A 23,523-nucleotide genomic window follows, 5' to 3' on the forward strand; every position below is an offset into this window, starting at 1 on the left:
TAACGGCTGACTCCTGTTTCATTGGATTCATCTCGGGCGAGGAGGATGATTATGAGGGTACATAGATTTCGTATAAATGTCTGAACACTGGGACACCCACAGTGCTGAGAAACAGAGGGAAGATAAGCGGCAATGGAATCAGACAAGAAAAAACGGAGACCGGTTCTTGTTTCTACGACTTCAGAGCATGTCACCGAGCATCATGGGATTTGTGTGTCCTATTGACCCCCGTAGATGCTGAGTGGCATCCATGCATTATAGATGTGATGAATTGTACATGGACTAGAGGTGTCCCTTCAAATTACAGTGAAAGTTCTGTAATCCGACACGTAATAAAGCGGAATAATCTACACCGGCGGTCAGCAACGTTCAGCACTCCAGCTGTTGCGAAACTACAATTCCCAGCATTTCTAGGATAGATCTTAGAAGAGCAGAGCAAGTATGCATGCTGGGAGTTGTAGTTTCACACCACAGCTGGAGTCCTGGAGGTTGCCTACCTAGGATCTACACCTTTCAGGCCCAGTTGATGCCGGATTAAAAGCATTTTACCATATTTTGAATTGAATGGGGCGAGGGCTGAACAAAGATCCATTCCATGAACTATAGGGGTTGTTTCCATATGTCTCAGCGTCATAATAAATGGATTGATAACCTGCTAGATGTGAACAGAGCACCATGGGCTGAGCTGACACCTAACAATTGTCTCTGCCTCTCTTGTCTTTTCTTTCCACGTTTCTCTGATTCCAGACCTGGACACCTGGAAAAATCCAAGACAGTTATCCAAAGGTCTCTGGTTTCCATACTCTACTTCTATACCTGCATGGGGCTCCCCTGTGGACCACTGGCTGTATCAGTACTATGCGCCATCACCTACCCCCTCATTGCTATATGTAGCCTCGTCTGGATAGTGCAGCAGTGTATCCATTTTATTTGCTTATTTTGTCGTCTTCCTCATTTTAGGTTTCTTATTTATTCAGCTTTTTTTTTTTTTTTTTTTTTTTAAACTTCTTTTATGCTTTAAAACAGCTTTTCCTTGCAGATATCATAACTGTTCCCTTGTGTCAAGTCTTTGATATTCTATTAGGCTGCTGCCACACTATCTTTTTCATGGCGCTTTTTAAAAGCGTTTTTTGGGTGATCTTAATTTTTTTCAGACTTGTTTTTCCCAATAGCTGTCTATGGGAAAAAGACACACCCAGAGCATGCTGCAATAAAAAAAACCAAAAAACGCTAGGAAACTGTCTTAAAGGGGTTGTCCGGGTTCAGAGCTGAACCCGGACATACCCTTATTTTCACCCCGGCAGCCCCCCTGAGCCTAGCATCGGAGCATCTCATGCTCCGATGCGCTCCCGTGCCCTGCGCTAGATCGCGCAGGGCACAGGCTCTTGTGTTTACAATAACACACTGCCGGGCGGTAACTTCCGCCCAGCAGTGTGTTCGGTGACGTCACCGGCTCTGAGGGGCGGGCTTTAGCTCTGCCCTAGCCGTTTTACTGGCTAGGGCAGAGCCAAATCCCGCCCATCAGTGCCGGTGACGTCACCGGGGTTCCTGTCAGCCCCATAGAGAGCCCCGGTACGTCACCGGAACTCTGAAAAATGCCTTTGCCCAGCGTGATTTAGCGCAGGGCAAAGGAGAGCATCGGAGCATGAACTGCTCCGATGCTCATGTCAGGGGGGGCTGCCGGGGTGAAAATGGAGGGCTGTCCAGGTTCAGCTCTGAACCTGGACAACCCCTTTAAGGTATTGTTTATATGGTGTTTTATAATTTCCGATTGGTATGCCCTGCTTTTTGGTAAAAAATAAATAAAAAAAGTGCCAAAAAGATGGATTGAGAAACCACCTTTGGGGTCTATTCACACGTCTGTAGAATGGGTCCGCATCCGTTCTGCAATTCTACGGTATGGGTGCAGACCCATTCTTTCTCAAAGGGGACAGAAAGGATGCGGACAGCACACATTGTGCTATCCGCATGTCCGGTCCGCAGCTCCGGTCTGCAATAGTGGACAAGAATAGGCATTTTTATAGGAGTGCCAGCCCATACACTACGGACGTGTGAATGGACTCTTAAAGGGGTTGTCCTGTTTTGGCCTTTTATGGCTGAGATGGAAATAACTAACGGTAAGTGCAGGTCCAGGGAGGGAGTGTTGTGGCATCCGCTGTGCGCATCGCTCCCTTTCACTTGTATGGGAGTTATGGAAATAGCGGAGTAGCAACAGCTTGGCTGTTTCCATAACTCTGCCCACCCTGGGACAGCTCTTACTTTAAGTTACTCCCATGTCGACCATGAAAGGCAGAGATTTGATGACCCTATTGAGCCATTTCTTAATCACTCATGACTTGGTAGACTTGTTGTGAAGCTGTTCAGGAGTCTGAGAAAACCGAGTGACTACTCTTGTGTGTGCAAGAATGATTGGCATCCATATAGGAGGTGACCCAACTTTCCCAGAAATGGCTAGGACTATGAGATGGCTGTATAAACTTTTATCGACCTAACAGAATAAGACTATGCACTGAATGACCACTTTATTAGAGACACCTATCTAGTAGCACATTGGACTTCCTATGGCCTTCAGAACCGTATAGATTTCACTAGGTGTTGGAATCGTTCTGAAGGAATATGAGTCCATACACAGGAAGGACAGCTTCTTGCAGTTGCTGCACATTAGAGGAGGTACTGACATGCTCTGAGCAGCTTATTCTACAGTTTCCCTGAAATGTGGGGACTGGGAAGATCAAGGAAAATGTGCTGTCCTAATTCCTGGAACCACTCCATGACCATATAACCTTTGTGGCATGGTGCATTGTCCTTCTGAAAGTGTCCAAGGATGCACTTGGTTGGCTTCAATGCTTACATAAGCCCTACTGTCCAAGCGTTCATTTACAGGTATCTGTGGACCCAGGGTGAACTAAGAAAACATTCCCCATACCATTACTCCACCTGCCTGAGTTGTTGGAACCTAAGGGGAAAGTTCTTCAATATCTACTGCTTGAGCCAAATAAATTCTTACCCTCCCATCAGCATGGTGAGACAGAAACCTGGATTGTTGACCAGGCAATTTTTGTCCCCTTCTTGGTTATCCAATTTTTGTTTTGTTTTTTTTCCCACTGGAGTCCTTCCATATTGCTTCTTGTAGACCGCACTGGAACTGGTTGTCTATAGGTCATCTGTGCTGAGGAACAACAAGTTGTACATGTTAGGTGGGGCACCAGCTTTGTATTTGGCTGCAGATTGGTTAACTGTCTATCAGAATGATTCTTGACATCCTCCTCTGATTGCTTTCATTGGATGTTTTCTGCCATCACACCATTCCCAGTATACTGTCAACACCATTGCACGAGAAATCCCCACAACGTTGGAAGGTTTTGAAATACTGTTCATTATTACAAATTTTCCCATTTTATTGTGGATTTCCACTGAAACTGTTCCACAGAAAAGTTGATTTTTATGCTGAACCCGGGGGTCACGTCTCATGACTGAAGCTTCCCTGTAAATTAAAGGCAGGTGTCTCTAATAAAGTGGCCTGTGTATGGATCACCTGTAGGTATATTCTAAGGATCAGTCTTATTTATTTCCGACCTGAAGTTTAACATGTTACCAGGAGACGTGGCTGAGCTTTTAGTGGTACAGTTGCTAAGGCAGCCATATTGTGTCCAAAGTAGGGTTGTCACGATAACAAAATTTTGATTCAATTTCGATACCATAAAAAAACTATTGCGATATTCGATACCACACAAAAAAATAAAACCCCCAAAAAGCCGTGTGCATTCCGCATTTTATGGAACGTCTGGACCATAATAGAACAGTCTGATCCTATTTTTCTCGTGCTTTTTTCCATTGGGGGACACAGACCATGGGTATAGCTTAGAGGTATTAGTAGGAGGGACACTATGCAAATGAAAGAGCTCCTCCTCCTCGGGCTATACCCCCAGACTCCACCAGGAGGAACTCAGTCTTTGCTTAGTGTCTGGTGAAGGAGGTTGACACTCTCTGATTCTACTCCTTTTTGTTATTTTTATTCTAGATGGGGACACAGGTCGGCATGGCGCCTTCCTGGTCCCCCGTGGAGTGCCCGCCGCCGTCTTTGGGACGTTGCCTGGCTGCCTCCATTTCCCCCCAAGAAGATAAGTGGATCCGGGCTCGACCTGTTAGCTCCGGCATCCCACCAGCTGCTGGGACGCCTGCTGCCTACCCTCCTCCAGAGCACTGTTCTCCTGGATTGGAGTCAGAAGTCTGAAGAGGCGCATCCCTGCTGGTCTGGACATCGAGGGAGCATGCTGAGCAGATAAGTATTGCCCAATCCCTCCCCCTCCCTCTGTGTCTATTTGTCTGTGGCTACCTGGGTGAGCTTGAAGAAGGATCCTGATGGGGCACTTTCTTCATTTTGGCACTGGAGTACTGGCATCTCTTCCCCTTAAACTGTGGGCTTCAGCGCTTCTCTCGTCGGGCCTTGGCTGCTGCGCTCCCTCAGCGCCCGCCGGCAGGCCGCTCCTCCACGTGGTGCGCTTATTTTCGCGCATATTTTCGCGCTCGCGCATATTTTCGCGCTCGCGCATATTTTCGCGCGCGCGCTTATTTTTCGTGCGCGCGCTTATTTTCGCGCGCTTTTTTCGCGCCATAATGACGCGTTAGGGGAGGCGGAGCCTCGGCATGCCGCTCTGACTCTCCTTACACCGGAGACTCTGTTTGCTCATGGCCGTGCAGCTCCTCATCACTCTACTCCGTTTTGTGCCAGGCAAGCCGGTAGCTCAGTGGTACTGCTGCTGTTGCCCCATGTCCAGGCTTTCTGAGTTCAAAGCCCCTTTCAGCCTTCAAAAATTGTTTATATTATTCTAGATGGGGACACAGGTCGGCATGGCGCCTTCCTGGTCCCCCGTGGAATGCCCGCTGCCGTCCTTGGACGCTGCCTGGCTGCCTCCATTGCCCCCCAAAGAAGACAAGTGGATCCGGGCTCGACCTGCAGCTCCGGTATCCCACCAGCTACTGGGTCTCCTGCTGCCACCCTCCACCAGAACACTGCACTCCTGGACAAGGAGTCAGACGCCTGAAGAGGTGCATCCCTGCTGGTCCTGGAGTCGAGGGAGAAGTTCTGCAGGAGCAGATAAGTATTACCTGCATCCCTGCCTTACCCCCCTCCTCCACCCCTCCTCCACGTCCCTGGGGGCCTGCGGTCCCCGCTTGGGCATCTGCCATGTCCAGCGCGGCCGCTAAATTGGTCTTAGTCACCAAGGCAACCATGTCCTTTAATCCTGTGGCGCTAACGACTCCATCTCTCTCAGTGGTCCCCACAGTGGGTGACTGACTACGAAGAGGCAGCGTGAGCGGCAGCATCCCACCTCGGATGTCTCTGTCTCTCCACCCCCCTCACCTCGCCGGTGGCGCTTGCGGACTGCTCTTCCCCCTCCCTAGGGAGAGTACTCCGAAGGAGAATTATCCGGCTCGGACGAGCCACGTCCTTTTTGGACTATAGGGCATTTTCAAATCCTGTGACGCCAACCACCTCTCTAAGTGGTTTTCCACAGAAGACGCCCGAATACTAACAGGGAGCGTGAGCAGCAGCATCCCTCCTCGGATGGCTCTGGCTCCCCCCCCCCCCCCCCCCCCTCGTCTAGAGGCGCGTTCGGGCGACTCTCCCCTCCCTTAGGGAGCGCAAGTCTGAAGGAGAATTTCCGGCTCTGATTAGGTCATGGAGCGGGACCCCTCGCCTAAGCTCTCCACCAGGGTGGCTGACTTAGTGGTGACTGTCCGAGACACCTTTATTCTCCAAGGGGATTCTCCTCCTTCCACTGGTCAGGAGTTCCCCCTTTTTCCGTCCAGGCAGTCGGAGACTACCATGTTCCCGGTCCATGAGGGATTTTTCCGCGGTCATGTCCAGGGCCTGGGGTGGTCTTAATAAGGTTCTCGACCACCCAGCGCATGAATATACTTTCCTTTCCCTGCTGACGGCGAGGAGAGGTGTCTCCTCCCCCTAAGGTGGATCCTCCGGTGGCCGGATTAGCCAATTATGTGGCCCTTCCTGTCTTAGTCAGTTCCTCTTTCCAGGATGCTGTAGACAGACGCATAGACTCTCTTCCAGGTCCTTTTTTCGCTGGCAGCGCGTCCCTGTGACCTACCTTTCACTCAGCAGGGGTAGCCAGTGCTCTCTCGGTGTGGTTACAACACCACCACCAGGAACTGGCGGTACGAGATGCGGCTACTAACACACTGGAGTTGGTTCTCCAGATGTCTCAGGCTTCTAACATTCTTTGCGAAGCTTCTAGGGACATTGTTTCCCTCTTTGCCCGCAGGTTGGCCATCTCTGTCACTCAGCGCGAAGAGATCTGATTGAAGGTGTGGGACGCTGACGCCTCCACCAAGCGTTCCCTTGCTAATCTCCCCTTTGGGGTTTCCAGGCCTTGTGGGGATCAGCTGGACGAGTTCGTCTCTGCATGCCTTTTGCCGTTTCTCATCTGGTAGGCCGTCGCCTGCTTCCTCCGCCGGGGGTCTCAGGTCGCCCGCAAAGAGGCCTTCCTTTGCACCAGCCTTCCCGGCACTAGAGGGCCCAGTCAGCCCGCCCTGCTGCTCCTAGGCCTATCACATGTCCCGATTGCGGAATCCCACCATCGATTCCTGCGCTTCGCCATTATGGGTCGACACTGTCAGTTTGTCGCCCTTCCTTCGGGTTGGCGACCACCCCGCGGGTCCTTGCCACGGTCCTGGACCGCTCATGGCGCTTCTTCGTACCAGGGGCATTCCTTTGCTGCCCTGTCGGGACGATATCCGGATAGAGGCCCCCCTCTCTACCGCAGACCACGGACAGCGTCCGGATCACTGTTCAGACCCTGGAACGGTTCGGCTGCCTGGTAACTTTCCCAAACTCCTGCCTCTTCCCGTCCCAGAGGCTCTCCTTCCGGAGGGTGATTTTGGACACCTCGGCTGCCAAAGTATTCTACCAGCCTTCAAGTCCTCCCAGGTCCAGGGGGCAGTGTCGCATCTGCTGCGCTCCCCGTGCCTCTCCATTCGGGAATACTTGCAGGTCCTGGGTCTTATGGTAGCCTCTTTCGAGGCCTTTCCATATGCCCAGTTTCACACTCGCCTGGCGCAACAGGAGATCCTTTACCTTTCAGCGGGTTCGGGCAGTTCTCCCTTGGTGGCTGTTCCCAAAGAACCTGAGGTCGGGGAGTTCCTTTCTCGCATTCTCCTGGGCGATCGCCGCCACCGATGCCAGCATCCTGGGTTGGGGGGGCGTTTTCCAGTCTCGCACGGTTCAAGGAATTTGGCCGGCGGCAGAGTCTCGCCTTCCAATCAACTTTCTGGAATTGAGGGCGATTTTTTCCGCTCTCTCTCTCCTATTGGACCTCTCTCCTTGCGGGCCTCCCAGTGCGGGTTCAAACGGGCAATGCCGCGGCCGTGGCCTATATCGACCATCAGGACGGGACCCGCAGCCGGATGGTGATGCAGGAGGTGAAGTGAATTCTGACGTGGGCGGAGACTCACGTTCCGGTGTTGTCAGCAGTTTGCATTCCAGGAATGGACAACTGGACAGCGGACTTTCTAAGCCACAACACGGTGGATCCAAGCGAGTGGTCTCTGCATCCAGAAGGGTTCGAAGAAATCTGCCACAGATGGGACCGTCCGGATGTGGACTTAATGGCGTCCGGGTTCAACAACAAGATCCCAGTGGTCCTGGCTCGCGCCCGAGATCCGGAGGCGTACGGATGGATGCGCAGGTGTCTCCGTGGCAGGACTTCAGCCTCCTCTGTTTTCCTCTCCTACCAAAGGGTCTACGCCAGTTCGAGGCGGAAGGGACTCCGACCGTTCTCATCACCCCAGAGTGGCCTCGCCGCGCGTGGTTTTTCGGAAGTGGCTCGGTTGCTGGCGGACGCCCCATGGCCTCTTCCCGACGGACAGGACTTACTGTCTCAGGGCCCGTTCTTCCACCGGAATTTGCGGTCTCTTCGTTTACCGGCGTGACTGTTGAAACCGCCATCCTGATAAAGATGGGGTTCTCGGATTCAGTGGTTAGGACCATGATCAGTCCGGGGAAGTCTTCTTCCTCCCGGATTTACTATCGTACCTGGATGGCCTTCCTATCCTTTTTTGAGGGTTCGGGGTTCCCTCCCCTTCGGTTTTCCATCTTGATGGTACTGTCTTTTCTTCAGTCTGGGCTTGTGCAGGGACTGTCGCTTAGTTCCCTGTAAGGTCAGGTTTCGGCGCGGGCCGTCAGAGGTCCCTTGCTCTTAAGGGTCCGGTGGTGACCTTTCTTCGGGGGTGGCGCATTCGGTTCCCCGTATGTTCCCCCTTTGTCTCCTTGGGATCTCAATTTGGTTCTGCGCGCTCTGCAGTCGGCTCCCTTCGAGCCTTTGAGGAGGGTCTCTCTGACTGTTCTCATCTGGACTTCCTTGTGACCATAGCTTCTGATACAGCTACATAGCGTAGTGATTAAAGTTCTGGGCTATTATGCAGTGGCTGTGAGTTCACGTCCCATCACGAGCTTTTAGGTCAGACTGGTGTCGAAGCTGGCCGCTCTTTCCTGTCAGGAGCCTTAATGGTTTTCCTCCAGGATTAAGTTGTGCTCCGTCCAGTCCCCTTCCTTTTGCCCAGGGTGGTCTCTCCCTTCCGCCTTGATGAGGATCTTGTCCTGCCTTCCTTTTGTCCTTCTCCGGCTAACCCCAAGGAACGCACTCTGCATTCCCTGGATGTTGTACGGGTCCTGAAGGTGTCTCGCGGCTACTGCTTCCGTCCGCCGTTCTTGGCGCTCTGGATCTGCTTGGCTATTTCCGCGGCTTGTTACGCTTGTGGTGGAGTTCCCCCGGCTAGAATTGCCGCTCACTCCATTGGGGCGGAGGGGGCTTTCTGGGCAAGACGCAGTCGTGCCTCTGCGTCTCAGCTGTGTACGGCGGCCACCTGGTCGTCCTTGCAAACCTTTGCAAATTTTTGTCAGTTGCATTCACTGGCTTCGGCTGATGCGGCTTTGGCCGCAGGGTTTTGCAGGCTGTGGTTCCTGTTTGACCGTTGGGGCGTTCCTCCTGGCGGTGCTGATATTTTTTCCCACCCCATGGACTGCTTTTGGACGTCCCATGGTCTGTGTCCCCCAATGGAAAAAAGCACGAGAAAAGGAGATTTTTGTGAAACTCACCTGTAAAATCTTTTTCTCGTCTTTTCCATTGGGGGACACAGCTCCCACCCATTATTCCTGTTGCAGGAGGGGTCTTTAGTTCAGTTTTTCTGTTTCTGGTTGGACCTTATGGCTTGGTCCGATGGTTTCCATGATTTTTTCTTGCTCCTTCTCCTACTGCTTGTGCAACGCCTGAGTTCCTCCTGGTGGAGTCTGGGGGTATAGCCCGAGGAGGAGGAGCTCTTTCATTTGCATAGTGTCCCTCCTACTAATACCTCTAAGCTATACCCATGGTCTGTGTCCCCCAATGGAAAAGACGAGAAAAAGATTTTACAGGTGAGTTTCACAAAAATCTCCTTTTTTGGGGGGGGACAAGGTGATTAAAAAAAATGGCGAATTTATAAAAAAATAATAATAATAATTCTGCTACGGCGTTTGGACTTTTCGGACATGGCTATATGTAATATGTTTATTGTTTTATATATTTTATATTTATAAATTGGGAAAAAGGGTGATTTATACTTAATATTTTGGTGTGTGTTTTTATATATATATTTTTAAAGCTTTTTATTTAATAACTATTTCCCCCTTAGGGGCTAGAACCTGGGATCTTTTAAGCGCAGTAGCACAGCCTAGTATAGGAAAATGGCAAATACCGGCACAAAAGTATGATAATTTGATACCTGGTGCAACCCCTTCTCCGTAAGGGTACGACCACATGACGCGGTCATGATCTGGTCATGTCCTGGCCAGCTGTAGTCAAGAACTTCGCAGCCAATTAGGCCACAGCTGCCTGATATTTAACCCTTTCACTGCTGGAGTTTTAAATTTTTTCCATTTTTGCGTTGTCATTTTTCTTCCTTGAGCCATAACTTTTTTCATATTTCCAGTCACATAGCTGTATGAGGGCTTATTTTTTGTGGGACAAGTTGTACTTTCTAATGCCACCGTTAATTATGGCTTAAAATGTAGTGTGAAGTGGTAATAAAAAAACCAAAAAACAAAACGCAATTCCTCCTCCGTTTTATGGGTTTTGTTCCCACTGCGTTTTGTTTGCAGCAAAACTGACCAATGCCCTTCGTTCTGTGTCAGTATGATTACAACGATACCCCATATGTATAGTTTTTTTAATGTCTAAATAGTATAAAAATAAATGTAAACTTTTTTTTTCTTACATCACCGTATTCTGACCCCCATAACTCTTTTTATACTTATGTCTACTGAGCTATATAGGGGCTAATTTTTGGGTGGGACCATTAATACCATTTTGGAGTGTGTGACTTTTTGATGACATTTTATAAAAAAAATTAAATTTGGGTTAAGAGAAGCAATGAAAAAATGGCAAATCGGCTATTTTGACCCACATCGCTCCGTCGCCCTTTGTCGGTAGCGAAAGGTTAACTAATGAAGACCAGACTGTATAGGTGGTCTGAATTCTTAATGGCAGCGCAGTATTGAAGGTTCCACGCTGCCATTAAGAATTTAATTGGCCGCGACCCGACCGGTTCATGGTGGCACCCTAGCTGTGCCAGACACTGCTCCTGCCATCACTTTAAAGTTCAGGCAAGAGATGAGATGAAATGATAGTGTCTCTTTAATTGGATGCGGGGGCTTTCTTGTTTTGATACCTTGATGATTGTGCATTTCTTTTTTTGTAGTGAGGGAGTATACAAGATGGAATATATATATATATATATATATATATATATATATATATATATATATATATATATATATATATATATATATATTTTTTTTTTTCATGGTTCTTTTTTTGTCTAATGGAAATGACTTGTGTTTAGTTCTGCTATTAAAGGGAACCCGTCACCTGGATTTTTTGCCTATAGAGCTGTAGGCTGCTAGATCGCCGCTAGCACGTCCGCAATATACATTCCCCATAGCAGTGCTTTTATTTAGGCAAAAAAACAATCATGTATACATGTAAATGAGGCAAGTAAGGAGCCCAAGGGGCTGTTACTAACGTTTCCGGAGCCCAGCCACGCCCCGTATCCTCCAAATCTCCTCCTTGCTCTCCGTGGTCACCAAGTTAGAGCGCCGTAATCTCGTGATGCGAGAGTACGTGGCATGTCAGTGCTGGCATAGTGTTCCTTCTCTGTGCTGGTGATCAGCCTCAGGGAACAAACTGCGCATGCTCTAACTTTGTGATGTCGGGAAGCAAGAAGGAGATTCGGAGTATATCATTGCTATGTTGGGGCAGCATCGTCAGAAGTGACCGCCATGATCTTCAGTTCTACATCCTGTTCTTTGCTGAGGAAAGAAAGTTTAAAAAAAAAACAAAAAACGCACAACTCCCCCAAATACTATGTGACGTCAGCAACTCTGATATCCCACAAGCCTCATGATCAGTGCTGGGGGCCGGCGATCTGGTGGGAAGCACCCCTTCCACACACGGCCCAGACAGTGGGGTTTGAAGCCTATAATTAATTGGCCCTTCCACCTCATGAAACACTTGGCATATTCCCTGGGTATATTAATTATAAGGGCATCTTCTCAGCCTGCTGTATAGAAGAGCCGCCCATGTTTGACTCTCTCCACTGAAGTCTATGGGACTTATGGAAATGAGAGCCTCCCGTCACGATACCCCTGTTCTTGTGTTAGAAGTTTGCTGTTCTGGAATCTGGGAAAGCTGAATGACAACCCCTGTATGAGCAGGAATGGTAGCCATGTTGGTTGTCACCTGATCTTCCCTGCCACACCCAAACATTATGCTCCACGGTTTTTACTTAGAAAACCTGGTGACAACCAGACCCCCATTGTCTGTTTCAGAATTCATGCAGTCGGCTCCAAAGGAAACTGTTAGGACACATGCATCGGGGGAACATAGATATTCTACCACGGTGCCAAGTCATTGGTCAATGGGGAAAAGAAAAAAACGTAAAAAGCATTGCAAATTTGGAAGTGTACACTAAAAGTATCTGATTTTTCACTTTGTGTAAAAAAGGGACGTCATATGTTCACATAAGTGTAGCATCTGGTCACTGTAATGACTCGCTGCAAATGTGTGAGAATCGCCCTCTAGTGGCCATTTTCTGTAGCACTCAGCGACCTCTCAGTGGCCCTCAGCAACGGAGCTCATAATGCCTGTAATCGCCCTCTAGTGGTCATCTTCTGTAGCACCCAGTGACCTCTGAGCGGCCCTCAGCAATGGAGCTCATAATGCCTGTAATCGCCCTCTAGTGGTCATCTTCTGTAGCACCCAGTGACCTCTGAGCGGCCCTCAGCAATGGAGCTCATAATGCCTGTGTGCACATTATAGATCCCCTGTATTATATAGGATTTATCTCTGGTATAAGGGCAGCACTTCTTACGTGTTTGTGTTGCTATGTCAGTGTGGGAATCTGTCGGTGTATTTGACCCTGGTCACATGACCAGATTTACTCTGTCCTTGGGTAATGCCTTGTTTTCAGAGGGCGCTGATGAAAGTGCTCTTAAACAAATAGTAACTTGTCATATGCCTCATGTCTGTGTGCAGTAACCAGTAATTCCAGTAACACACAGGATTTTTAATATGAAGATGTAGCAGGGCTGATTTTGTTATTTAAAGCAGTTGTCCAAGCCCCAAAGCCATTTTACTGATGGCCCTGAAGTGCTTGTCATAACGGGGGGGGAGGGGGGGGAAGCCACCCCTTCTGTTCACCCTCATTCCATCCCATGAGGGTCCTGTCTCTGCTGCTTCTGGTCTCCTGTGGACTGGCATTATACTAAGCACATTCAGGGCCCTAAGTAAAACTGCTTTGAGGGTCGGACAACCCCTTTTAAAGAGTTTATAGTTACACTCCACTTACTTCTAGGGTTACTACTGTGGTCCTTCTTTCGGGATGCGGTATAAGAACGATTACGTTAATCTCGAGGCTAAAGTCGATTTTGGACAATCCCATTTAGTTAGTAGGATGCCGTCAGCTTTAGACACTGGGGGAATCTGACTGCTGGTGCTCAGTTCAATCACAGCACCTCCACAGGAGAAACAAGGCATTACACATTTCCCATTGGAATCCTTTTTTACCCAACCTCAGAGGGACACTTCTGCCACTTTCCCACTGCATGGTACCGGCCCTACTTTATTCCGCTCATCTCTACTCTGCTTTGGTGCCAAGTAGTTTTATTAATTTTTTTTTCCATTGTGGATATTGTACCCCCCGGATGTAGCTGGTAGCAGCATAGTGACTATTCTCTAGGACCAGTCACTAGTCAGCAGGGTGGTCACTTGGTCTTCATGGTACCAGCTAAGAACCTCCTTGCACTTGGTTCTAAAAAAGGATCAGGTACTTATCTGCAACATTGATCTAGTGGAAAAAAACGGAGTTCAGTACAGTAGATGAGGGTCCTGAATGAGACCCTCCCCCCCCCTCTTTTAACTCAGAATTTCCATACAGGGTATTTCAATGGATTTTTGAATACAGATCACCCCTTTCATGTATATGGGGGCTGTTCAGTTGCACCCTCTAGCTTGTTTGCACAAGGACTTTTTGGGATTGGATCATGGGTCTGCAATGCTGCAGGAAGGTGTAAGGTCGGGTAGGGCTGGATGACATTGGTGCCGAGTGTGGCACTCTCAGCAGTGCTGGGGTTACTTGTATAACCCTGGTCTTCATGGGCTCTGCACACAAATGTTCTTCATGACCTTTTCCAGGCTCCTTCCCTCTGCCTGTGACTCATTATGTAGGAAAGTGCCTGTGGCTTCTTGAATGGAAGACTGTGACTCATCTGGCTCTCCTCACCATAAATAATTCCACGTACAATGTGCCTGGAATATCTTAGGTGGACCTCGGAGCGGACCACTTGGAATCTTTTTTCACCAGTGGATTTAAAGAGGACCTGTCGCCACACGTGACATGTCTGTTTTAGTCAGTACTCGTATTCCCCTATACGGCTACTTTCACACTTGTGGCAGAGGGTTCCGGCAGGCAGTTTTGTCCCCTAGGACGGAACTCAATACTGGAAAAGAAAAACGCTAGTGTGAAAGTACCCTAAAATAGCAATTATTTTCTTAGAACGCTTGGATTATGTTGTTCCTCCTAGATATGTATGAATAAATTGGTAAATGTGTGTTTCAATTCTAAAGGGGTGTCCCCCTACACAGTCTGGCATCACTGATTGGAGACATCCTTATCCCCTAGCAGCTGCTAACGCCCAACTGGCCAGGAATTCATACATTACTAGGAGGAATAACTGTGTAGAGATCTAAGAAAAGATGCTACAAAATGGTTGTTTCCTACAAGTATTTAGTTAGATAGACCTATCAGAAGAGGAGACATATTTGGGGGGCTTTTATTAAAACTTGCTTAGTTGCCCATAGCAACCAATCAGATTTCTTCTTTTATTTTTCCAAAAGACCTCTAAAAATGAGAGGTAGAATCTGATTGGTTGCGATAAGTAACTTAGCCAGTTTCCTTTTACATCAGTTTTTGATGAATCTTTATGGCCTCCTGCACACAACCATAGGTGTCCCTTGCCAGTGCTGCGGACTGCATATGTGGATCCACGATACACGGGTGCCGTTCCGTGGGCATTCCTCATCATGGATGCGGACCCATTCACTTCAATGGGTTCGCAAATCCGGAGATGCGGAATGGAAGCACAGAACGGAACCCTACGGAAGTACTACAGAGTGCTTCTGTGGGGTTTCGTCCCGTACTTCCGTCCCGCAAAAAGATAGAACGTGTCCTATTTTTTGCGATCCGCTGCGGCTGCTCCACGGCCGGTATTTGTGCATTGCGGCCTCAGCAGGCCGCAGCGCGGCCACGCAGCAGGAGGCCTAAAGTGGTTTCATGTATTGTAAATGATGATTTATATTTTTTTTTTCATTTTTGTGTTTTATTTTTCTTCCCATGTTTTCCCAGAGCCATAACTTTTATTTTTCATTTTTTATTTTTTTTCCATTCACATAGCCATATGTGGGCTTGTATTTTGTGGGACAAGTTGTGCTTTCTAATGCCACCATTTAATATGGCATACAGTGTAGTAGTAGTGTGGGGGGGGGGGGGGAGATTCCAAATTAGGAAAAAAAACGCTATTTCGCCACATTTATGGGTTTTGTCACTACGCGCTACCCTATTTTGTAAAACTGACCTATTCCCTTCATTGTCTGGGTTAGTACGATTACAAGTATACCACATTTTGGAGTGTGAGTTTTTTTATCACATTTTATTACATTTTTTAGGTGGGGTAAGTAAAGCAAAAAATGTTGAATCTGCAATTTTTTTTTTTTTATTTTTTTTGTTATGCCTTTTTGCTGTATGGGATAAAATATTTTTATATTTTAATAGTTCAGGCATTTTGGGACGTAGTGATGCCCATAATCATTGTTTTATTTATTGTAATTCTTGGTAAAGGGGGCTGAACCCAGAAGCGCGCACTTCCAGTTTTTCAGCATTTAGATGCCGTGGTCACATTTGCGAGCGGATGCCATATTTAAAACCCTACTTCTGCCGTACATGTACAGCGCTGTTACTCAAGGGGTTAAAGGTGTATTGGCGTTTCCTCATATATAGAAAGGATAAGTGTGGAGCTCTGTGGTTGGGAACTCCTCTGATTTCAAAGGTGAAGAGTAGGCCAGACATGTGCGGGTTATTTGATGGATGAGTGAGAGGAGGTTAAAGTGCCGTCACATCCTCGCCCCTTGATTTTCTTCTTTTTCTTCTAATTTTTGTGTAATGTCACTTGTCCTCTCACACAGACTGGAAAGTTTTACGTTTTATTTTTTTCCCCTCAGGGGTGGATGCTGAGGAATGGGGCAAGTTTCTCCATACCAAGAACAAGGTAGGGCTGCATCTCAGAAGTCCTCATAAGAGAAGAGGGTAATATGTGAATGAGCTTTTAACAAGCTCTGGCTCTGATACCACCAGATATAAGGCAGCTATCCTATAAGTCAGTTTGACCTCTTAAAAGACCTTGACATGACTTGGATAATAAGCCAGCGTCTCATCTGCAGGCAGCTGTTTCAGGGTGATTGTCCCTCTCAGAGCAGAGAGTACTGGCTTAACTGGATGAGAGGCCAAGGTCAGGATTTAGGGAATAATATATCTCCTTATGGAGACCTAACCTGACTTAGGCCCCTTTCACACGGGCGAGTTTTCCGTGCGGGTGCGATCCGTGCGGCGAACGTATGGCACCCGCACTAAATCCTGACCCATTCATTTCTATGGGGCTGTGCACATGAGCGATGTTTTTAACGCATCACTTGTGCGTTCAGTTGAAATCGCAGCATGCTCTATATTTTCCGATTTTGACGTGACGCAGGCCCCATAGAAGTGAATGGGGTGTGTGAAAATCGGATGGCATCCGCAAGCAAGTACGGATGCCGTGCGATTTGCACGCATGGTTGCTAGGAGACCATCGGGATGGAGACCCTATCATTATTATTTTCCCTTATAACATGGTTATAAGGGAAAATAATAGCATTCTAAATACAGAATGCATAGTAAACCAGCGCTAGAGGGGTTAAAAAAAATAATTTAACTCACCTTAGTCCACTTGCTCGCGAAGCTGGCATCTCCTTGTGTCTCCGCTGCTGATGAACTGGACCTGGGGTGAGCTACTCCATTAAATAGAGCTTAAGGACCTTCGATGACGTCACTCCGGTCATCACATGATCTTTTACCATGGTGAATCACCATGGTAAAAGATCATGTGACGTACCATGTGATGACCGGAGTGACGTCATCGAAGGTCCTTAACCTGTATTTAATGGAGCAGCTCACCCCAGGTCCTGTTCATCAGCAGCGGAGACACAAGGAGATGCCGGCTTCGCGAGCAAGTGGACTAAGGTGAGTTAAATTTTTAATTTTTTTTTAACCCCTCTAGTGCTGGTTTACTATGCATTCTGTATTCAGAATGCTATTATTTTCCCTTATAACCATGTTATAAGGGAAAATAATACAATCTTCAGAACATCAATCCCAAGCCCGAACTTCTATGAAGAAGTTCGGGTTTGGGTACCAAACATGCGCGATTTTTCTCACGCGAGTGCAACGCATGACAATGTTTTGCACTTGCGCAGAAAAAATTGCGCATTTTCCCGCAACGTACCCGGCTCTTATCCGGGCAAAAAAACTCACGCCCGTGTGAAAGAGGCCTTAGGCCTCTCACCCAGTTAAACCGGTACTCTCTGCTCTGCCCTGATGAGGGGCAATTTCCACTAAACTGTTGTCTGCAGATGAGATGCTGGCTTAGGCTACTATCACATTAGCGTTTTTGCGGATCCGTCATGCATCTGCAAAAAAAACTCAAAAAAAACACTTCCGTTACAATAATACAATCTCATGCATCTGTCATGAATAAATCTGGTTGTATTATGTCTTAAATAGCCATGACGGATCCGTCATAAACACCATTGAAAGTCAATGGGGGACCCGTCTTCAATTGTCAGAGAAAACGGCTCCGTCCCCATTGACTTACATTGTGTGTCGGGACGGATCTGTCTTGCCCCACACCACATTGCGGACAGAAAATCGCTGCTTGCAGCGTTATTCTGTCCGCAATGGGGAAGCAACCAAATGGAACGGAATGCATTCTGGTGCACTCCATTTCGTTCAGTTTTGTCCCCATTGACAATGAATGGGGACAAAACGGAAGTTTTCCCTTGCTAATGAGATCCTATGATGGATCTCAATAGCGTAATTGAAAACGCTAGTGTGAAAGTAGCCTGAGTTATTATCCAAGTCATGTCTCAAGAACATTGACTTGTAGCATTTGCATGCCCTCTTCCCAGGATTCCAGAGGAGCGTTTCCTGGCCTATGAGACTCATCACGCCGTTTCAGGCACTCTCCATAAGAAAATATTGTATCTTCTTTCCCCCCCCCTCAAAAAAAGGCCTCATAGGTAGGGTTGAGCAAACCCGAACTACAATGTTTGGGTTCGTACCGAACTTTGCGAGTTTGGGTACCCGAACCCGGACTTTTTCACTGAAGTTCGGGTGATTATATTTTCCGTTATAACATGGTTATAACAGAAAATAATAGCATTCTTAAGATAGAATGCTAAATAAAATGGCCATTGAGGGGTTAAAAATATATATATTTTTTTTAAACTCCCCTCATCCACTTGATCGCGCAGCCGGTATCCCCTTCTTTCTTCAGGACCTGCAAAAGGACCTTCGATGACGTCACCGCGCTCACCTATCTTCATTCAGCAGGACCTGAGATGACGTCACTGCGCTCACCATGTGGTGAGCGTGGTATTGTCATCGCAGGTCCTGAAGAAAGAAGAGGATACGGGCTGCGCGATCAAATAGATGAGGTGAGTTAAAAAAAAAAAAAACTCACCTCATCTATTTGATCGCGCAGCCCGTATCCTCTTCTTTCTTCAGCACCTGCGATGACAATACCACGCTCACCACATGGTGAGCGCAGTGACGTCATCGCAGGTCCTGCTGAATGAAGATAGGTGAGCGCGGTGACGTCATCGCAGATCCTGAAGAAAGAAGGGGATACCGGATGAGGGGAGTTTCAAAAAAAATTCATAAGTTTTAACCCCTCAATGGCCATTTTATTTAGCATTCTATCTTAAGAATGCTATTATTTTCTGTTATAACCATGTTATAATGGAAAATAATAAAGTGAAGTTTGGGTCCCCATTGACTTTAGTAGGGTTCGGGTTTGGTGTTCGGGTCCCGAACCCAAACTTTGGCCGAACCCGAACTTCTCCGGGTTCGCTCTTCCCTACTTATAGGACATAAAGGAGCACTTGGTAAAGTCATATGCACAGGCCCTGAGCAGCGACTCCCCAAAGGACCATCTTATTCCATGTGATGGAGTATGCAGTTGTTTTGCATAGACCCAATACAATATCTGAGGAATTGGAATTTGTGGCGCCATATAAAATGAAAAGCACACTTTATGGGCATTATATAACTATAATGTAGACATGTACATGAGGCCTTATACTTGAAGGGAACCTGTCAGCAGCAAAGTGCAGTGCCATCATATCTGTCGTCCTGTGATTGACAACCTTCCCTGTATGCTTAGTAATGCTCAGTTAGCTGTCAACCACGCGACTACTAAACTTAAAAAGAGCAGGGACTTAAAGGGGTTCTCTGGGAATGATTTAAAATGGACACCAGGAACCTGTCCTAGGATATGAGGACTGGTTTCCACCACTTGCAGAGCTGCCTAGGTGGGTGAGTTGGCACGGCTTAACTACACAGCTCTACAATAGATGGTAATGATGCGATCCTGCCTATGATATGCCATCATGGCTGAGCAGCCTGAAAGGAATACACACTAATGTGTAGTGTGGCCTCACCCCCTAGACAGCTCTGCAAGTGGAGGCAACCAGTCCTACTCACTTTCTAGGACAGGTTGCTGGCAGCCATTTTAAATCATTCCAGGAGAAGCCCTTTAAATTTATAATAAATTATAATAAAAATGTATAATTTATAAAGTTTTACTGAATTTTTTCCCTTTCCCATAAAACTATATATCAATCAGCTCAGCTCCTCCTGCTCTATAACATGCTGCCTGCAGATTGCACTCCATATTTATGGTGACAGGTTCCCTTTGAAGAGATTATCCAGTTTCGCCCCTGTCTGTGCTTCCCCCAAGAGGGACTTCCAACTTGTATTCTGTTGCTGAGGGGCAACTGTCATAATATTAAAGGGGATTCCAAAGAGATAAAAATAAAGGCCTGAAAGGTTTAAAATCCCCCTCCCTAATCCCTCACTGCTACTGTCCTAATGCTGCTCTGGTTCCTGACGCTCTCCACTGATACCAGCTCAACACACTGGAAATGCCGGGGAAGTGCCACACAGCTCACTGCCCGCAGTGGTGACCCCTACTCAGATAGTGTTTGGGTGTGCAGGCCTTTCTTGGTGTTCCAGCATGTTGATCCAGGATGTGGAGAGCATCGTCAGAACACAGCGGGTGGGATCTATATCTGTAAGTATGTTTCTTTTGGTCTTCCGCTACTGCTTTGTAATAAATGTGTCATGATATTTCCTTTTTCAGATTTTTACAGACTTTGATGAAATTCGTCAAGAAATTGAGAATGAAACAGAGAGGATTTCTGGGAACAATAAAGTAAGTGTGAATTAGTGCAAAGGCTGTATTACACCTGCAGATATTTCGACCGGTAATCGCTAGCAAGCGTTCGCATGAGCACTGATCAGTGATCATCTTGCAGTATAATACTGCTGCCAATTGCCTGATGAACGGCAAACACTCGTTCATCGGGCAGTTCTGATGTTTAACCACCTCCCGACCGCTGTACGCGTATATGCGTCCGGGAGGTGGTTGCTTTATTCTTCCTGGACGCATATACGCGTCTTCTCGCGAGACGCGAGATTTCCTGTGAACGCGCGCACACAGGCGCGCGCGCTCACAGGAACGGAAGGTAAGCGAGTGGATCTCCAGCCTGCCAGCGGCGATCGCTCGCTGGCAGGCTGGAGATCCGAATTTTTTAACCCCTAACAGGTATATTAGACGCTGTTTTCATAACAGCGTCTAATATACCTCCTACCTGGTCCTCTGGTGGTCCCTTTTGTTAGGATCGACCACCAGAGGACTCAGGTAGGTCAGTACAGTCCCACCAAACACCACACTACACTACACTACACCCCCCCCCGTCACTTATTAACCCCGTATAAACCCCTGATCACCCATGATCACCCCATATAAACTCCCTGATCACCCCCCTGTCATTGATCACCGCCCTGTCATTGATCACCCCCCTGTCAGGCTCCGTTCAGACGTCCGTATGATTTTTACGGATCCGATCCATGTATCCATGGATCCGTAAAAATCATGCGGACGTCTGAATGGAGCCTTACAGGGGGGTGATCAATGACAGGCGGGTGATCACCCATATACACTCCCTGATCACCCCCCTGTCATTGATCACCCCCCTGTCATTGATCACCCCCCTGTAAGGCTCCATTCAGACGTCCGCATGATTTTTACGGATCCGATCCATGTATCCATGGATCCGTAAAAATCATGCGGACGTCTGAATGGAGCCTTACAGGGGGGGTGATCAGTGACAGGGGGGGTGATCACCCTGATTACCCTGATCACCCCCTGTCATTGATAACCCCCCTGTAAGGCTCCATTCAGACGTCCGCATGCGTTCTGTGGATCCGATCCATGTATCCATGGATCCGTAAAAAATCATGCGGATGTCTGAATGGAGCCTTACAGGGGGGGTGATCAGTGACAGGGGGGTGATCACCCTGATCATCCCCTGTCATTGATAACCCCCCTGTAAGGCTCCATTCAGACGTCCGCATGCGTTTTGTGGATCCGATCCATGTATCCATGGATCCGTAAAAAATCATGCGGATGTCTGAATGGAGCCTTACAGGGGGGGTGATCAGTGACAGGGGGGTGATCACCCTGATTACCCTGATCACCCCCTGTCATTGATAACCCCCCTGTAAGGCTCCATTCAGACGTCCGCATGCGTTCTGTGGATCCGATCCATGTATCCATGGATCCGTAAAAAATCATGCGGATGTCTGAATGGAGCCTTACAGGGGGGGTGATCAATGACAGGGGGGTGATCAGGGAGTCTATATGGGTGATCACCCCCCCCCCCCCCCCCCCCTGGTAAGGCTCCATTCAGACATTTTTTTTGGCACAAGTTAGCGGAAATTTTTTGTTTGTTTTTGTTTTTGTTTTTTCTTACTAAGTCTCATACTCCACTAACTTGTGTCAAAAAATAAAATCTCACATGGACGCACCATACCCCTCACGGAATCCAAATGCGTAAACATTTTTAGACATTTATATTCCAGACTTCTTCTCACGCTTTAGGGCCCCTAAAAAGCCAGGGCAGTATAACTACGCCACAAGTGACCCCATTTCGGAAAGAAGACACCCCAAGGTATTCCGTGAGGGGCATATTGAGTCCATGAAAGATTGAAATTTTTGTCCTAAGTTAGCGGAAAGTGAGACTTTGTGAGAAAAAAACAAAAAAAAAAATCAATATCCGCTAACTTATGCAAAAAAAATAATCTAGGAACTCGCCATGCCCCTCATTGAATACCTTGGGGTGTCTTCTTTCCAAAGTGGGGTCACATGTGGGGTATTTATACTGCCCTGGCTTTTTAGGGGCCCGAAAGTGTGAGAAGAAGTCTGGGATCCAAATGTCTAAAAATGCCCTCCTAAAAGGAATTTGGGCACCTTTGCGCATCTAGGCTGCAAAAAAGTGTCACACATCTGGTATCGCCGTACTCAGGAGAAGTTGGGGAATGTGTTTTGGGGTGTCATTTTACATATACCCATGCTGGGTGAGAAAAATATCTTGGTCAAATGCCAACTTTGTATAAAAAAATGGGAAAAGTTGTCTTTTGCCAAGATATTTCTCTCACCCAGCATGGGTATATGTAAAATGACACCCCAAATCACATTCCCCAACTTCTCCTGAGTACGGCGATACCAGATGTGTGACACTTTTTTGATGCCAAGGTGGGCAAAGGGGCACATATTCCAAAGTGCACCTTTCGGATTTTGCAGGGCATTTTTTACACATTTTGATTGCAAAGTTCTTCTCACACATATGGGCCCCTAAATTGCCAGGGCAGTATAACTACGCCACAAGTGACCCCATTTTGGAAAGAAGACACCCCAAGGTATTCCGTGAGGGGCATGGCGAGTTCCTAGAATTTTTTATTTTTTGTCGCAAGTTAGTGGAATATGAGACTTTGTAAGGAAAAAAGAGAAAAAAAATAAATCATCATTTTCCGCTAACTTGTGACAAAAAATAAAAAATTCTAGGAACTCGCCATGCCCCTCACGGAATACCTTGGGGTGTCTTCTTTCCAAAATGGGGTCACTTGTGGCGTAGTTATACTGCCCTGGCAATTTAGGGGCCCAAATGTGTGAGAAGAACTTTACAATCAAAATGTGTAAAAAATGCCCTGCAAAATCCGAAAGGTGCACTTTGGAATATGTGCCCCTTTGCCCACCTTGGCAGCAAAAAAGTGTCACACATCTGGTATCGCCGTACTCAGGAGAAGTTGGGGAATGTGTTTTGGGGGGTCATTTTACATATACCCATGCTGGATGAGAGAAATATCTTGGCAAAAGACAACTTTTCCCATTTTTTTATACAAAGTTGGCATTTGACCAAGATATTTTTCTCACCCAGCATGGGTATATGTAAAATGACACCCCAAAACACATTGCCCAACTTCTCCTGAGTACGGCGATACCACATGTCACACTTTTTTGCTGCCAAGGTGGGCAAAGGGGCACATATTCCAAAGTGCACCTTTTGGATTTCACCGGTCATTTTTTTACACATTTTGATTGCAAAGTTCTTCTCACACATTTGGGCCCCTAAATTGCCAGGGCAGTATAACTACCCCACAAGTGACCCCATTTTGGAAAGAAGACACCCCAAGGTATTCTGTGAGGGGCATGGTGAGTTCCTAGAATTTTTTTATTTTTTGTCGCAAGTTAGTGGAATATGA

The 23,523-nt window shown here is 47.4% G+C and overlaps 1 protein-coding gene across 2 annotated transcripts in view; it reads left to right on the forward strand.

Annotated features, from left to right (window-relative positions):
- Positions 1-23,523, forward strand: part of DNM1L (dynamin 1 like) — an 84,302-nt gene that overhangs the window by 10,930 nt on the left and 49,849 nt on the right. The window contains exons 3-5 of one of the 2 annotated variants that reach the window (XM_044281156.1): positions 748-786; positions 15,828-15,874; positions 20,060-20,131. In XM_044281156.1, coding sequence (XP_044137091.1) covers positions 748-786; positions 15,828-15,874; positions 20,060-20,131 — 158 coding nt within the window. The remainder of the gene's footprint in view (positions 1-747; positions 787-15,827; positions 15,875-20,059; positions 20,132-23,523) is intronic. The other variant, XM_044281157.1, reaches the window with a different exon arrangement.

The sequence above is a fragment of the Bufo gargarizans genome, chromosome 2, assembly GCF_014858855.1.
Source record: "Bufo gargarizans isolate SCDJY-AF-19 chromosome 2, ASM1485885v1, whole genome shotgun sequence".
In the NCBI taxonomy this organism is placed as follows: Eukaryota; Metazoa; Chordata; class Amphibia; order Anura; family Bufonidae; genus Bufo; species Bufo gargarizans.